Source organism: Dermacentor variabilis, chromosome 3 (genome assembly GCF_050947875.1).
Source record: "Dermacentor variabilis isolate Ectoservices chromosome 3, ASM5094787v1, whole genome shotgun sequence".
Lineage (NCBI taxonomy): Eukaryota > Metazoa > Arthropoda > Arachnida > Ixodida > Ixodidae > Dermacentor > Dermacentor variabilis.
In genome coordinates this window covers 80,939,934-80,957,606 of record NC_134570.1, presented here as the reverse complement: position 1 = coordinate 80,957,606, position 17,673 = coordinate 80,939,934, and the positions used below count along the sequence as shown (strand labels likewise).

The following is a 17,673-nucleotide window of genomic DNA, read 5'->3' as shown; positions in this document are numbered from 1 at the left end:
AGCACCAGTGCTTTTCCTGTGAACTCGGCTCGTCCTTGTTTCTTTTGCGGTTCTGTTTTAACACGACAGCGTTAGGGAGTCTGTGTAGCAGAAAATCCGGCGTCAGCGTCCGGCGGCGTACCTCTATCGGCAAAAAGATTCTCGAACCACGCGTAACCAGGCACTCCATGTGACGCAAGCAATTTACTGAAATAATTGAATTTTTCCAACGAGAATACGTGGAAAAATCGTAAACTGCGACTTACACACAACCTGCAGACATGATAGCTCTCGGACTGTAATTTGACTGTACGAGAAAACAATTCTGTTACGCGAAAGCTCGAAGAAACCCTTTTCCAGCGTTTCTACAATTCACGGAGTGGCCGCGGCGCCTGCCGTTAGCGCGCACCGGCGCGCTGGTGTCTTGGGGGCTACGGGGCGGCGCGCCCGGTTCCTTGCAACATCTCCAGCTGACGCTCGTCTCCGCCGCATCGCAGCCCACGCAAGAGGCCGCGTTTCTGCCACAAAGCCCGCCTTCGTGCATAGCGATCGCGGCCAGCGTTTTTCGGTAGACATTAAGGTTAGATACGCTCCAGTTGCCGGGTAGCGTGAGGAGCGGTCAGGGATCTTTAAATGCTATCGGGTTCCACTCTTAAAAGAGAACCTTAAGCGTCCTCCAAATTTTTCTTCTGGATTCAATTTTAACTTTTGCCATTTTTATTATTTTTGTTTAACTGTACTGTACAGGCATACACTAGTGCCATGTGTATTATTTAATTCTGCACTAAGTGACATTTTATAATATATATTTATCTCTTCAAAAGGCACTAGTGCTAACTATATTTAGTCTTTAACACGTTAGCCATTATCCTGCATGGTCCTCGGCTATTAGTTCCACCTCTCAAACATTAATATAGGTTCCTGCAAAAGTAGATAGCTGCGTTTCAACCTTTCCTTTAAAGTAACTGAAAAAACTTTTGATTAATCAATTAATCGATGAAAAAGCCTACATCAAAAGCGATTAATTGAGTGAAGGCTAAAACGATGAATGATTATATGTTAACCGAATAAAAAATTGATCAACCATCCCTACTACCTCAACAGCCTGCCTGTGCTTGTTTCTATCACCTCATCGTAGCCTTTAACTCCCCGTTCTCTTTGGAACAGGGACGCCAGCCCATTTGGGACAGCGAGTGGTGCGTGGTCCGGCCTGGAAGTGGGACAATCAGGATGGAGGCGATGGTCACGTGGGCACTCTAATCATCGTAGAGCAGCCCTGGAGCGAGGAAGAAGAGAACTCGCCCTTTTGCGTTAGGGTCCTCTGGGAGAACGGCATGATCTGCAATTACCGGGCAAGCCCGAGCAAAGAATGCGACCTGCGACTGTTCGACAGCGGACCCGTAGGCAAGCATGCTTTCTGCGCCACTTTATCAATCCGTGTGATTTTCTGGAACGATATTTTGTGCATCTACCAGTATTTTGCTGCACTGACTAAATGTATCGCTGCTTACTAGGTACCAGAGGAAGTAGGCATTCATTGAAAAATGTTGCCAAGAACTTATGGGGTCAAAAAAGTATCTATTGGCAAGAATGCACACAACACACAGTCGGGCAGAGAGAAACAAAACGGCATTTATTTCGCCTTTTACGTAGCAGTGCCAGAAAAATCGAAGCCCCTAGCTCTTAAAGAAAGATGGTTGAACACGAAGCTCTCCCCCTATGCAAACTAAATCAAAGTTCAAAGCCAACGACCACGCAACGAACCCAAGAAATGCTGAGCGACCCGATGGTATGCATGATTTGATTACTTGTTTAGGATTATATGTATTGAACGTTGAAGTTGAATGAAGACACATTTCGTTAAGAAGCATAGCGTTTATTTTAGATCACGTGGCCGTTGATTACACGCACACCCTCACACTTTGACGGACGACGCTACAATTGCACGGTATTGCCTTGGGATCGCTGTGTACACGGACAGAGGCTCTGCCATCGTAACGTGATTCAGCCTGCTTGCACATGTGTGATCAGTGCAGGAACGGTGTTGCGTCGTGGGTCTTTGTAGAGTCTTCAGTTTCAACGAGTAGCGATCTAGCATGAAACTCTCGATCCCTTTACCGTACTCTTTCGCCACTTTGATCTTAAGGTCACCGCACACGAGGATCAGCGTACTATGTGGCCTTATAAAGGCCCTCACCAGGCCCCATAGCAAATTTTCGTTATATGGCGGAAGTTGTTTCGTGTCCTCTAGGGAGCGTTCTGCCGCAAAAATTTTTCAAATCGGCTCATTAATAACCGAAATTGAAATGTTTCAGTACCGCGAACCCATGAATTCAGACGGCGAGCTCCAGTGCCTAGCGAAACACTCTCTCCACTCGCAAGCAGTAAACAGCGCCAAACAGGACGAAGAGAGGGACACAGACCGCAGCGCTGTGGTCTTTGTCGCTCTCTTCGTCCTGTTGTTTGGCGCCGTTTACTGTTTGTAATCCCGAACCAGCGAGCGCAAATGCGTTGTCTCTCCACTCGCCCCGTCTAGCGTCCGCAGGCGAAATTCCTTCCCTGCGTTCTCCCACACCGGACCTTCGCCTGACGCATACGTTACGGTTCCTGCCTTCATTCTTTTTCTCCTCGCTTTTTTTTTATTGCGACGCTGGGCACTTCCGCTGATGGCGTTGCGTGCGAGCTCTTGTGATGTCTCGTTTCGCACAGCGCACGATTTTGCGCGCTGTGCACAAGGGCACATGACTAGCGGTATAACCCAGTGCTACACGAATACCGAGGCAGAACAAGCAGATCGCAGAACATGATCACGCTCTAGAACACGGTAGAAAATGGCATAGTTTCGGTACCTGCACACGTGACTGCACGACCGTAGCAACAAGCACACGAAGCAGAAGTACATCTTTCTTACTTCGATGCGAAGTGAAAAAAAAGAACGCGCAGACATTTCGTTTGCGTCTTTTATTATTTCTCTAAGCTTCAATTCGTCAATGCAAGCAACAGAGAACACAAATAACAGAAGTTGCCTTGACTAATTATAGAAGTCACGTGTCACCACGAGTGACGTCACATTATGGATATGACTACGTATGCGCAGGGACACGAATACGTCACCATCTGGCTTGGGGCGTGGTCGCCGCAAGGGAAAGGGGAAACGGCGTTCATATTGAAATTTCAGACCTTTCCTCGGCGCATAGCGATGTAATTCTTTGCAAACGGAATCGCTAGCGCACATTGCATGTTCTGCTTTTGTCAGCTCAAAATAGCCAGACCTTGTGAGGGGCCCTTTAAGGTCTTCATCGCTTCTGCCAGGAACGTTTTTGCCAGAAGAATATAGGTAAGTTGCAGCTCATGCGACAGGCATTCTCAAGTCACAAACAGCAGCTTGTTGAAGTGATATACGTACCGTATGTGGTTGGGAAACCTTCTTCCGACATCTTCTAAAGCACTTCGCCCTCCTCATAGAACAAACTGTTCCACAGTTCACAAATTTAAGCCTACCCAGTCACAGTGCGCAGGTGTGGAGACGTGAATGAGATGGAAAGGTTGAGTGGGAAAGTGGGGTAGCAACAATAAAACGGATAAATGCGTAAAGGGACGAAATGCCCGAAAAAGGGTCCCAAGTAAAAGATGGAAGCGTGTATTTGCTGCGTGTGTGCGTGTGTGTTTGTGCACTTGTATGCGTGCATATCTGTGTGTCCTTATGTGCGTGTGTGTGCGTATGGTAAATATAGTCATAACAAAGCACAGGCCATTCCTGCTGCGAAGGTAAAGCTTGCATTTTGCGTGCCATCATAATGGATTTGGTTCTTCTATAACTCGTGGGCACACAGGCCTATCCACAGAAATTCATTCCTGCGATTTCTTTGAGATGCGAGGATAGGGCCACTCAGTCGGTCCCCTCTTCTTGACTCTTCTTGTAGACACTGTCGTTGGACATCTCAAAGACAGGAAGCGAAACACCCGCACAATGCACATCCGATTCGCCTAACAGTATGTGGACTACATAAGCAGCTTCTGTCGCGCAGGTGCCAAGTTCCCGACCATCATCTGTGACGTCTGCTGCACACGCGGCATCGTGGGAACACGCTGGAAATGTGATGAGTGCATCGACTATGACCTCTGTCACACATGCTACATGAGTGACATGCACAACCTGAAGCACGCTTTCCTGCGTTTCGATGAGCCAGGCGCTTCTGGGTAAGACAGGCGGTTTTCGCTGTTTCGTGCAGAGTTTGCGGTACTTCCGAGTAGGCACATTTGAAGAATGAAAAGTGGGATGAGAACTAATTTAGCAAGACGATAGGTACCTTTAATTGCGATTAGCATTCTCTCGGTACTTCACGCACTCTTCAGCGATTGACTGTCTATGCCAGTAATCGTTTTCCCGCCAACTGGCGTCACGGGTATTCCATGGTAGCAACACAGCTGCCGTGCGATCGGACCCTATCACTGGATAACTTGGGTCACAGAGTATATGGTATTGTATACATGAGTGTCACATTTCAAAGAATCCTTTCAGCGCCGACATAAGTAACTGCGGATGCGGCACTAGATATGCAGCACTGGGCATGTGCCGCTCTTCAATGAAACTTCCTTTTATTATTGAAATGAAAATAAAAGAGAGACGTAATCACCTTATAATGGTGACGGCTACTCCTTTTCTCATAGTGGAAACAATATAAAAAATATGTAGGAAAATGAAAAGAAATCACTTCATACGGTCAGAAATCCACAGCACAGTCATGTACGCCCATGAACACAACATTATAAAAGTCAAATGCAAGTTACACCACAATGAGTTCGTAAACAATTTCACAAACACACACTAACGGCCTTGATCATCTGTTTATATCAGCATATAAACAGATGAGGAATTCATCATCCTCATGAGCCTGGTTAAGCCCACTGCAGGGCAAAGGCCTCTCCCGTACTTCTCCAACAACCCCGGTCATGTACAAATTGTGGCCATGTCGTCCCTGCAAACTTCTTAATCTCATCTGCCCACCTAACTTTTTGCCGCCCCCTGCTACGCTTCCCTTCCCTTGGAATCCAGTCCGTAACCCTTATTGACCATCGGTTATCTTCCCTCCTCATTACATGTCCTGCCCATGCCCATTTATTTTCTTGATTTCAACTAAGATGTCATTAACTCGCGTTTGTTCCCTCAACCAATCTGCTTTTTTCTTATCCCTTAACGTTACACCCACCATTCTTCTTTCCATAGATCGTTGCGTCGTCCTCAATTGAAGTAGAACCCTTTTCGTAAGCTTCCAGGTTTCTGCCCCGTACGTGAGTACTGGTAAGACACAGCTGTTATACACTTTTCTCTTGAGGGATAATGGCAACCTGCTGTTCATGACCTGAGAATACCTGCCAAATGCCCCCCAGCCCATTCTTATTCTTCTGATTATTTCAGTCTCATGATCCGGATCCGCGGTCACTACGTGCCCTAAGTAGATGTATTCCCTTACCACTTCGAGTGCCTCACTACTTATCGTAAGCTGTTCTCTTCCGAGACTGTTAGACATTGCTTTAGTTTTCTGCAGATTAATTTTTAGACCCACCCTTCTGCTTTGCCTCTCCAGGTCAGTGAGCTTGCCTTCCAATTGTTCCCCTGAGTTACTAAGCAAGGCAATATCATCGGCGAATCTCAAGTTACTAAGGTATTCTCCATTAACTCTTATCCCCAATTCTTCCCAATCCTTGTCTCTGAATACCTCCTGTAAACACGCTGGGAATAGCATTGGAGAGATCGTATTTCCCTGCCTGACGCCTTTCTTTTTGGGATTCTGTTGCTTTGTTTATGGAGGACTACCAGGCTGATGATGATGATGACGGTGGCTGTGGAGCTGCTATAGATATCTTTCAGTATTTTTACATACGGCTCTTCTACACCCTGATTCCGTAATTCCTCCATGATTGCTGAAGTTTCGACTGAATCAAACGCTTTTTCGTAATCAATGAAAGCTATATATAAGGGTTGCTTATATTCTGCACAGTTCTCTATCACCTGATTGATAGTGTGAATATGGTCTATTGTTGAGTAGCCTTTACGGAATCCTGCCTGGTCCTTTGGTTGACAGAAGTCTAAGGTGTTCCTGATTCTATTTGCGATTACCTTAGTAAATACTTTGTAGGCAACGGACAGTAAGCTGATCGGTCTATAATTTTTCAACTCTTTGGCGTCCCCTTTCTTATGGATTAGGATTATGTTAGCGTTCTTCCAAGATTCCGGTGCGCTCGAGGTCATGAGGCATTGCGTATACAGGGTGGCCAGTTTCTCTAGAACAATCTGCCCCCCATCCTTCAACAAATCTGCTGTTATCAGATCCTCCCCAGCTGCCTTCCCCCTTTGCATAGCTCCCAAAGCTTTCTTTACTTCTTCCGGCGTTACTTTTGGGATGTCAAATTTCTCTAGACTATTCGCTCTTCCATTATTGTCGTGGGTGCCATTGGTACTGTATAAATCTCTATAGAACTCCTCAGCCACTTGAGCTATCTCATCCATATTAGTAATGATATTGCCGGCTTTGTCTCTTAACGCATACATCTGATTCTTGCGAATTCCTAGTTTCTTCTTCACTGCCTTTAGGCTTCCTCCGTTCCTGAGAGCATGTTCAATTCTATCCATATTATAGTTCCTTATGTGAGCTGTCTTACCCTTGTTGATTAACTTGGAAAGTTCTGCCAGTTCTGTTCTAGCTGTAGGGTTAGAGGCTTTCATACATTGGCGTTTCTTATTCAGATCTTTCGTCTCCTGCGATAGCTTTCTTGTATCCTGTCTAACGGAGTTACCACCGACTTCTATTGCACACTCCTTAATGATGCCCATAAGATTGTTCTTCATTGTTTGAACACGAAGGTACTCTTCCTGAGTAAAAGCCGAATACCTGTTCTCTAGCTTGATCCGGAATTCCTCTATTTTCCCTCTTACCGCCAACTCATTAATCGGCTTCTTATGTACCAGTTTCTTCCGTTCCCTCCTCGAGTCTAGGCTAATTTGAGTTCTTACCATCCTATGGTCACTGCAGCGCACCTTGCCGAGCAAGTCCACATCTTGTATGATGCCAGGGTTGGCGCAGAGTATAAAGTCTATTTCATTTCTAGTCTCGTCGTTCGGGTTGCTCCGCGTCCACTTTCGGCTATCCCGCTTGCGGAAGAAGGTATTCATTATCCGCATCTTCTTCTGTTCTGCAATGTCTACTAATAACTCTCCCCTGCTATTCCTAGTGCCTATGCCGTATTCCCCCACTGCCTTGTCTCCAGCCTGCTTCTTGCCTACCTTGGCCTTGAAGTCGCCCATCAGTACGGTGTATTTTTTGGATGAGGAATTACACAGTGTTAAAATAATTCAAGCACAAAAAAGTATAGCACGCAATATACAGGCACTAATAATTACAAATAATAGAAGAACGCTATAGTAACATCGTGCGATTATTCAGTGTAATAGCTAGAATTTGTTAAGGATGCCTGTTTCTTCATAAAAGTTTTCAAGCGCGTTCAATGCTTTCGCTGTGCTATTTTCGATGGTCGTGGTCCTAGCAATTTTGCGAGTGAGAAAGGCCGGTGAGGATCAATGGAGTGTAGCTCTTGTTCTAGCTGCCGTCTTTGCATTTCGTATATGGGGCATTCGAGGAGTAGATGGCGAACATCCTCATCTTCGTGGCCACTGGAGCAAGCCGTGGAAGGAGCCCGTTTGATGCAGTATAGGAAATGTTTGGTGTATGGTGTCCCAAGGCGCAGTCGATGAATTAGTGTCTCGGTACTTTTAGAAAGTTGTACATCGAGCTGGTATTTGAGCTGAGAGTCCACTTCGTAAAGGATTGATTCCTTAGTGTTTTCATTAAACCATGTTTACATACACAAGTCTTTCTTTAGTACTTTCAATATCTGTTTTGTGTCCATTAGTGATAAATGGATGAGTTGAATTTCTGCATCTTTATGGGCCGATTTTGCCAATGAGTCTGCTAGTTCGCTCCCTGCTATACCAGCATAGCACCGGACCCACTGTAATATCACCTCATATTTCCATCCATTAGCCTGAGTTAAACTGTTCAGTACTGCGTATGTTATTCGTGCGTGTGGTTGGCTGTCATCAATATTTTCAAGACATGCTAAAGCCAATAAATAAGGAGTCCGTGCAAATTACCCACTTTGCTGGTGTCTCATATCTTTTGATAAAATGAGTGGCTTGGAGAATGGCCACTAATTTCGCTATTGTTGGTGATGACGTGTGTCCTAGTCGACAAGCGTACTCTACCTCTAAGGATGGTATAATATAAGCTGCAGTCGCACTTTCTTTGATTGCAGAACCGTCTGTGTAGACGTGAATAGATTCCTGGTACTTGTCAAATAGGTGATGTAACGCAATTTGTCTTGCTGCTAATGTGGAAACGTAGCTTTTATTTTTGAGCCTTTCGATGGACGTTTCTATTTTCGGCTCTTGCAGAAGCTATGGTGGGTAGCAGAGGTCTGAGTGCCAAAAAAGTGATCGTGGGAGTCGTGATTTATGCTCTCGAAACAAGGCGTGTATTTGTGCACCCGGACGGTTCTCTTTCAGAGAGAGAAGGGGGTGTGCAGAATGCTGAGTAGAAATTTTGAAGATATGTCGCATGTTTCCAGGCGTCGAATCACCGTGAAATGCGGTTCCCGCGCTTCTGCAATAGTGAGGTGACTAGCCGTAGCTTGCGGGACTCCTAGGCACACTCGTAAACTCCGAGCCTGAAATAGCTGTAGCCGATAGAGGGACGTCGCAGATAATTTGTGCAGTATAGGAGCGGAGTAAGCAATTCTCTGACGCACAAGTGCTGAGTGGACGTGAAGCAGGGATGCAGTTGTTCCACCCCACTTCGTGCCGGCGATTCTGCGGAGAACATTTATAACACAACCAATGTGGTCCTCCAGGGCGGTCGAATGATGAGTCCGTTGAAGCTGGTGTTTTAAAATCACGCCGACATAACGATGTTTCCGAACCAGCTCGATCTCATGGCCGTCTGTTGAAAGACCAAATTTTCTAACCTTTTTTATTATGAAAGGCAGAACCGCTGATTTGGCATAAGATATCTTCATGCCCCATACTCCTAAATGATAATCTATTACGTTCAAAGCTTCCTGCAGTCGATGCTTTACAAGTTTTAGAGACGTCCATATGCAAATGTAATCAGCATACATAGATATGTTTATGTCTGCTGGAAGTACTGCTGATAAACCTGCTATTGCTGCATTGAAGAGAAGTGGACTTAATACACTTCCTTGCGGAACGCCTTTGTTTATAGTGTATGCGTTGCTTTGTCCGTAAATTGTATATATATATATTTTTCTGTCTTTCAAGTAGTTAGCGATCCATTTGAGAACTCGGCCATGCACTCCGAGAGTTGAGAGTCCAAGCAGAACGTGAAGGTGACTGACCGAGTCAAAGTCCTTCTTAATATCAATAAACACAGCAACAGGAATGTTCCCACAGCTAATCTCGTGGTCAACAAATGTTACCAAGTCAAAGTTGCACTCCATTGTACATCTACGTTTTCTGAAGCCAGCCATTTGATCTGGTAGAAAACTGCAGGATTCTATCCACCATTGCAGTCTAATATCGATCATCTTTTCCATCACCTTTGAAACACAACTCGTTAAACTAACAAGGCGGAAGGAGTTAAGAGACAGTGGCGTTTAGCCAGGTTTTAGCAATGGGACAACGTTAGCGACCTTCCAACTCATAGGAACATGTGCTTCCTCTCACATCTTGTTGAAGACATGTAGGAGAGTGGACGTGCCTGTTGGGCCAATGTTTTCTCAAGATAAAGTAAGAGATGGTCAGGAGCAGTCGCTCTTCTTTGGCGTGTCTTTGAGAGAGCGTGCTGCAGTTCCTTTAGAGAGAACATAATATCCAACTGGCTATGCGGTTAATTGGAAGCATTTTCAATCTGTTGCTGCACCGAAAAGGTAGATTGATCTTGAATTCATACAGAATTTGCGAAATTTACTAGTGTTGCGCAGAACGTATATGAAATTTCGCGTTCAGACACGCCAAGAGCTGTAGCAAGGCTTTTGAAGGAACTACATTGTGATACCGGAAGGCCAAGGGCGTTTACTAATCTCCAAATTTTCGGCAACGGCGTGAAGGGGGTATGTGACGTACAGAACTCACGCCACCCTTGCGTGAGTTCAATAAAATGTTTCGGCGCCGACATAAGTAACTGTGGATGCTGCACTAGATATGTGGCATTGGGCGTGTGACGCTCTTCAATGAAACTCTTCTGCGCTGGCATAAGTAAATGGGGATGCTGCAGTAGGTATGTGGCACTGCGCATGTGAGTTGGAGCTCTGTGTATGTGCAGTTCTGTTTATAGTGCCCTTCAATGCATCTTTGATACCAACCTGGGTCATTGGGTGTGTACCAGTAGGTGTGTACCGCACTTCAATGAACCGCTTCGATGCCAACTTAGGTAACCAGATATGTGCCACTATGCATGCCAAATTAGGAGGAGGAAAATTCGGGACAGCACATCTCCCGACGACTTCCGATGGTAATGCGTTTAACTTTGAACCAATATAGCGACACAACGTACTGCCAGCGTCGAAACCAGTTACGTGATGTGCAGCGGGACTCTTTAGCGTTTCGCTAATAGTATTCCTGTATGTGCTCCCGCAGGGAGCAGAGTTGCGCATAACTTTTCCGACGCCACTCGCAGCCCTATTCGTCGAGAGCAATCACGTGGTGCAAAATGACATCAAATGATCAACTGCGCGCTCCGAAGCCAACTTTACGGAAACGGCGCCGACTCATTTCTGTCAGTGCCACCGAAATTGCAATCAGCAGACCTTCGAGCGTGCATAGCAACGATCGGCTCCGAGTTGCACGTACGGTATTCGAAGATATTAAGTAAATGACTTTGGTGAAGTGCTACGAAGCAGATCATTTTGACACTTGTATTCCAGTATGACGGGTTGCAGCGCACCAAACCGCAAATCGCAGGGAAGGTGGCAAAGCTTTTTACGTGGTGCCGTGCGGACGGACGAGACCGGCCGGCTCCGAAAAGGACCAGGATATGCGAGGTCTGTTGGCCTTGCTTACAGAGGTGAGTTCGGCTTGTTTACACTAAAGCGGCATTTATCTCGAGTAACACTCCTGTACACGCTGAAATGCGCACGCCTGGCATGAGAGGTTGTTCACTTGTGCAATTCTTGGTGTATATGTGCAGCGCAACACTGACGCGGTACAAAAAAAGGACGACACGTCTGTGTCGCGCTGCACATATACGTCAAGAATGTTAACTTACCAACTCACTCAATTCGCTTTGTTGCTTTTACGATTGTTCTGACTATGCGGCTCCAGGAAAGTGTGTTCAGAACACAGTAAATACTAGCATGTACAATTTTCCCGCTGCACCCTAGCTGTTGTCTGCTCCGTTTCTTTTAATTTTTTTTCTCGGCTTTCTGATTTTTCATGTAAAGTCCATTGATGTGCAGGTGTTCATTGTTTTGGAGTAAGCGAAAACATAGGGGGGGGGGGCGCTCCCGCTGATGAGACAGCTGTGATAGCTTCAGCATTTAGCGCCCGCAATATGTTGTTTGTTCGATCAGCCTTAGTCGACGTGAGTAGTGTGAAATTATTTTTGTGCGTTTAATAAGCGCTGTGTTGTAGTAAATTAACATGAGTAGTATGAAGGGATAAAGAAAAATGTGCTGTTTTAATACAGTCTGGAGTGTCTGAATAATTACTTTGCCTGCAGTTTGTCATCTTATGTGATTAGTCCAATAAAAATAACCTGTTGTTACCCTTAATAACTTGTTGCCTTGCAATGGCTTTCAATTCTGCCCCCGAAGGTTCCAAGAACAAGAACTCATCCCCTGCTGCCACCAGCCATTGCTCATCCATTCCCTTGTACAAAATAAAATTGATCAACAAGCTCGTGCATCTTGACTCTTTTTCCACTTGCAGATTTGCTGCTACGAAGCAACTGTTAAGTTTGCGGTGTGAATTGTAAAAATAAGCTTTGCGTGACATGTGCGCGTGTGAACATTTGAAATGCGTTTGTGTTTACGTGTCTGCACCGCAGATATTGAAAACGTGCAGCTGCTGTGAACGACATTTAGTGATGAATGACGGTCATCGGTCACTGAAATAATTGCAGGCACGATAGTTCTGTTGGCGACATTCATTATTCGTTTCGTTTCCGCAGCCAAAATGTGCTCAGATAATTGTCTACCACAAGTGTGTGAAGTTTTCTTTAAACGCCCTTTGAAACATTTCTTGCATTCCGCCTCCGCCAGAAAACTTCATATGCATGCTGAAAAACATTGCACCACTTTTTCTTGCAAGGTAACGCGTGTTTGCACGCGAACTTTTGGGCTGTTCGAGCCACGGGCGTAGTCAGGATTTTATTTCGAGGGATGGAAGGGGGTTCTATTCTTTATATTGTAAGATTCGTCGGACGATCTCGCCGCTGCCACCATTTGTTAGAGTTGTCGGACGATCTACGAGCTGTAGGCCGATCCCACCGCTGCCATTCAGATGTAAAATTTGGCACTCGTAGCTGTAGGAAGGAGCTTGACTCGTCGTCGGGACTTAGGAGAGCAGGATTTATTTACATGTTATTTACAGTTGAACATGACATACATCGACAGTCTAGCGTGACTCCCAAATGGAGCCCGCAAGACGAGCGTACAGCAAACAGCTTACGAGCACACAGCTCACGAGTGCATTTCGAGCACGACAACGAGCACCCTCTAGCAGCCGACACTCGCTGCTTATAAGCACTTGGTCCCCCCTTGATTCCAAGGAGACGGAAACGTTCGTCCAGTCATTTTGAACATGCCGCCTCTCCCCGGGACGGCTTACACACACACACGCCCACACACACGTGTTCACGGTCCGAAACCGACACCACACGAATTTCGTAGAACTCGGAGCCGTCCCGGGTAGCGCGTCCGGGTAGCACATTGTCTTGCGTCTTGGTCGTCGCGTGGGAAGGAGCCCACGACGACGTTCCCGCGGCAACTCCCCCACCCGTAGCACATCAGGTCCGCGTTGTCGTGTTGCACACAAAGCCTGCTTCGTCGAACTCCTTCAGTCACAACAGCGACGAGGCTAGAGCGCAACGGTGGTGGTTTCAGCACAAAGCCTGTTTCGTCAAACGCATCCTAGCTGAAGCGACGGAGAGTGGAGGATGCGCGCATTGTTCCCGACACAAAGTCGACTTAGTCACGCCGTGGCTAGAGGTTGGCGGCGGCGTTCCAAGATGAGGTTTCCACCGCTGGCGTAAATGGCTGGCAAACTTGCACTGCAGCTGGCCGTTCTTAACAATATGTACATTCGTGCGTGTGTTTGTATATGTGCGTTTATATATGTACACACAAACTAAAAATTTCGGGGGGTTGGCACCTCTCCGGCTACGCCAATCGTTGAGCTTGACCGTCATTAAAAAGTGTCATCTTGCTCAGCACTTGCGTACAGTTGCCGCATGTAGCTCGCGACCAGCAGACAAAAAAAGCAAATGGAACACCGCGCGGCATTTGCCTCCTGCGTGCGCGAGGAGTGGCTCCACTGCAGAGCTGGATCATAAACCGGACCTATGCGCAACTCTGTTCCCTGCGGGAGCATATACAGGAACACTATTCGTATGGATGGATGGATGGATGGATGTTATGAGCGTCCCCTTTGGAACGGGGCGGTGGGTTGCGCCACGAAGCTCTTGCTATTATACTGCCGAATGTCCTACCTAAGCTAAACAATAAAAAATAAAAAAAAATAAGCACTATAAGCTCCCACACCCAAATTTTCCGATCCCCTATTGCTAACTGTGCTTTTGTACGTCTCCGTTTTTTGTCGTTTCCCAACTTTTCGTCCACCAATCCTCCAATCGCCTCTTACTAATGCCTATTGCGGACATTTTTACTTTTCCACTGCTCCCGCTGAACCAAAGTGCTTCAAGGAGGCCAGTGGTGCTTAAATCGCTCGCTGGGTAGACGTCTTCACATTATGATAGAACATGTTCAATAGTTTCCCTAGCTTTACCGCAGCAAGCACATGCTTCTTGTTCCTTCTTATATCTCGCTTTATAGGTGAGTGTTCTGAAGAATCCTAATCTCGCTTCGAAACGCAATGAGCTTCCCTTTTAGTTATCATAAATTGTTTCTTTCTTGATTTTGTTTTTTCCTCTTAAGTAGTTACTCATGGCAGGTTTCCTTTCCGTTGCCGCCACCCATGAGATTATTTCAGCCTCTCTGCCTTTCTGCTTGAGCGTATTTTTTGCTATGTTGCCCACCCTAGAGGCCACATACTTGCTGGTAAGCTTCCTGGTTCTCTTCCTCCACTGTGAATCAATGTTTTTCCTGTACAGATACCTGAACACTCTCCCAGCCCATTTACTTTCTTCCATATTGCTCAGGCGTTCCTCATACTCAATTTTACTGCGAGCTTCCCATACTTCAAAACTAATCCGGCCATATCACCCTGCACAGCTTCATCTGTAGTCTTCCCGTGAGCGCCCAGTGCGAGGCGACCCACTGACCTTTGGCTCCCATCCAGTCCTGATTGTACCCCTGATTTAAAGCAAACAACCGCATTTCCAAAAGTAAGTCCTGGAACCATTATACCTTTCCACATGCCTCGGAGGACCTCGTACCTATTGTATACCCATAGCGCTCTGTTCTTCATTATTGCTGCATTTCTCTTCCCCTTCACTGTTCTTGTTTTTTCCTGTGTTTCCATATATCTATTGCCCTCGTTTATTCATATGCCAAGGTATTTATAATCTGTTACCCGAGGTATTTCCTGGTCCTGTATCTCCACTCCCTGTTGACTGTTTTCATTGAATACCATAACACCTGATTTTCTAACACTAAATTTCAAACCATAAATTGTTGCCTTCCTGTCCACAGATATTAGCCAGACGTTGCAAATCACTTTGCTTGTTAGCTAGGAACACAATGTCATCCGCATAAAATAAACCTGGGAGCTGCTGCTCAACTACGGTGCCCGCCTCTTTGTATGAGAGATTAAACGCGATATTACTTCCTTCTAGCGCCCTCTCCATCCTAACCATGTACATCATAAACAGCAGCGGGGATAAAGGGCACCCCTGCCTCAGTCCCTTGTTGACATGAACTTTCTCCTCGCTTCTCATCCCGTCCCATTCAACGCAAACGGTATTTTCTAGGTAAATCTCTCTCAAAAGCTGTAGACAATCGTAACCTAAGCCTTCCCCCACAAATGTTGCGATCTACATTGTCATAGGCTCCTGTAATGTCTAAAAAGGCCACATATACCGGTCTGCATTCTACTTTTGATATTTCAATCCGCAGAGTAAGAACAACTAAGTTATCATCTGAACGCCTACCAATTCTGAAGCCATCCTGAAGTTCTCCCAAAATGCCGTTATTCTCTGCCCAAGCTTGAAGCTTTAATTTGATTGCCTGCATTGCTAGCCAATGTAATGGTCAACGCTCTATGCGAGTGAATTCTATCTTTCTCCCTCTTGCCTTTATAAATTAAATTCATTCTACTGTGTCGCCAACTGTCTGGAGTTCGTATATCTTTTAAAGTTTGTTCCACTGCTTTCACCAGAGCTTCCTTACTTTTTGGTCCTTGTTCATTAATCAGCCTAACGGGAACCTCGTCTAGCCCTGTGGCTGTGCGCTTAGGAATTTTCTCTTCCGCTTTCTTCCAGTTGAAATTTGTCAGCACGAGCCCCTTTACCACTTGGGTCTCTCATGCTCTTTTTTTTCTTCAAATACAACCTCGTCATTTCTTTGGAAAGATTCGGCTGTTATTTTTCGGATGTAATTTATTGCCGCTTCTCCTTCCAGTCTGTTTTCATCTTTGTCTAGGATATGTTGTATTGTTGACTTCCTGCCTAATAATTTTATTTCTTTCCAAAGTATTCTAGGTGCGACCTTCTTTTTCTCACGTATTTCTGACAAGCAACGTTCACTTTCACCTTTTAATTTTGCTTGCACCAGTATTTGAACCATAGACTTTTTCTCCCGGTATATTTCCCATTTACTGGTTACTTCATCCTGCGGCAACTGCGCCTTCTTTGCCTGCCTGTGCTCTCGAGGTGCTTTCTGTCGTTGTGCGATCGCTTCTCGTATCTCCCTGTTCCACCAGCTTTTCGGTTTCTTTGTTCCTTTCCAACAAACGTGTTGTTTCTTTTTCCGTGTTTCTGTCTTTATTACACTCAGAAGCTCACCATATTCCCACTCTTTACTTGGCGATTTGCCAATTTCTTTCTCGACTCTAGTGACTCTATTTGCTATTTGTTCAGCCTTCAGATTTGGACTGGCCATTTTGCGGTCCTTCCTCTCTTTTCCAACTACATATCCCATTTTTAAAATGATGCGTTTATGGTCACTCCCTAGCTGCTACACCCTTCCTCATCAATGACCATTTCTCTCAACTTATCATGAATTCCTTCTGTCATCAGACAGTAATCAATGGTCGATTGCCGGTTTCCCACTTCCCACGTGATCTGCTCTTCACGCTTACGCCCTGTATTCAGGATAACAAGGTTATGTTGCTCACAAAGGTCTAGCATTGACTTCCCGTTGTTGTCGGTATAGCCATCTAAATCCTGTATGTGGGCATTCATGTCACCTAATAGGACAATTTCAGCACCATTCCCGCAACCCTTACTATCAGCGCTTAGGCACTCCACTAACTCTTTATACTTCTCTGTGCAATTATTCCCGGTCCACAAATACGTAACGCCCAGCCAAGTTTTTTTCCCACTCATTGTACCTGATAAGCAAAGATGCTCTTGACATTTTGAATTTATTATTTTCCATTAGGCTCCCTGATGGATGAGCATTCCGACTCCCCCTCCCTTTCTTTCCGACTTAGTTCTCTTGCACCCCTCCCAAACATAATTTTTAAAAACTGGCGGCTCTTCCGAGTCTCTAAGGTGCGTTTCTGTAACCGCATACACCCCTATTTGTTCTCTATTTAACTGCTTCTCAATCTCTGCCCACTTTTCCTTTCTTCTGCCGCTCTGCATGTTTAAGTAGCCTATTGCATGGCGAGCTCTCTTTCTTGCCTTCCTCCTTTTCTTGCTATAGACGGCGATGCTCTTCTGAGGTTCCCCTAGGGGACCTTCTTCATTGCTATCTACTCTGGCCTCCTGAGCGCCCGCGGGCCCACCACAGCGCCCGCGGGCCCACAGCGTGACCACCACTTCGCCAGCCCACTTCTTGTGCAAGCCTGTAACTGAAGTGGATCCCCTCTCGTTTAAAACCACCACACCTTCTCACTTCCCTGTTCGTTTCGACCACCTCGAAGCCTTTCTCTCGGCTCATTTTCCATATTGCCTCATTAGCAGCCATTACAGCTCTTTGTACGTGACTGTCACATAAAGGCACCTCCGGCACCGTGCACACCACGACCTGCACCTGAGGCGATAGCTCGCGCAAGTCGTCCACCCCCTTCGCCAAACGCTGGGCTAGTCCTGTCCCTTTCCTGCTCAGGACGTCATGTAGCCCACCTGCTACTATGACAAGGATGCGCACGTGGGCACTTTCCGCGAGCTTTTCTTTTGCTCGCTCCATGAAAGAACCCAGTGTCCGCCCTGGAAATGTCCCTACCGCCACTATTTTATCGCCTTTCACCCTCTCCACAATTGCTTTTGAGCTACTAGCCATGTTAGAGTCGCCAGCGGTAATCACCCTTTCACTCTCTCCTACCTCTCCCTGCTTCCC

The 17,673-nt window shown here is 46.0% G+C and overlaps 1 protein-coding gene across 11 annotated transcripts in view; it reads left to right on the top strand.

Annotated features, from left to right (window-relative positions):
- LOC142575940 (E3 ubiquitin-protein ligase MIB2-like) overlaps positions 1-17,673 on the top strand; it is a 291,148-nt gene that overhangs the window by 148,130 nt on the left and 125,345 nt on the right. For 10 of the 11 annotated variants that reach the window (XR_012826743.1, XM_075685763.1, XM_075685762.1 and 7 more), the window contains 2 exons: positions 1,147-1,383; positions 4,008-4,179. Coding sequence is in view for 10 of the 11 variants with exons in the window: in XM_075685763.1 (XP_075541878.1) it covers positions 1,147-1,383; positions 4,008-4,179 (409 nt within the window). In the remaining variant the exon portion in view is untranslated. The remainder of the gene's footprint in view (positions 1-1,146; positions 1,384-4,007; positions 4,180-17,673) is intronic. The other variant, XM_075685772.1, reaches the window with a different exon arrangement.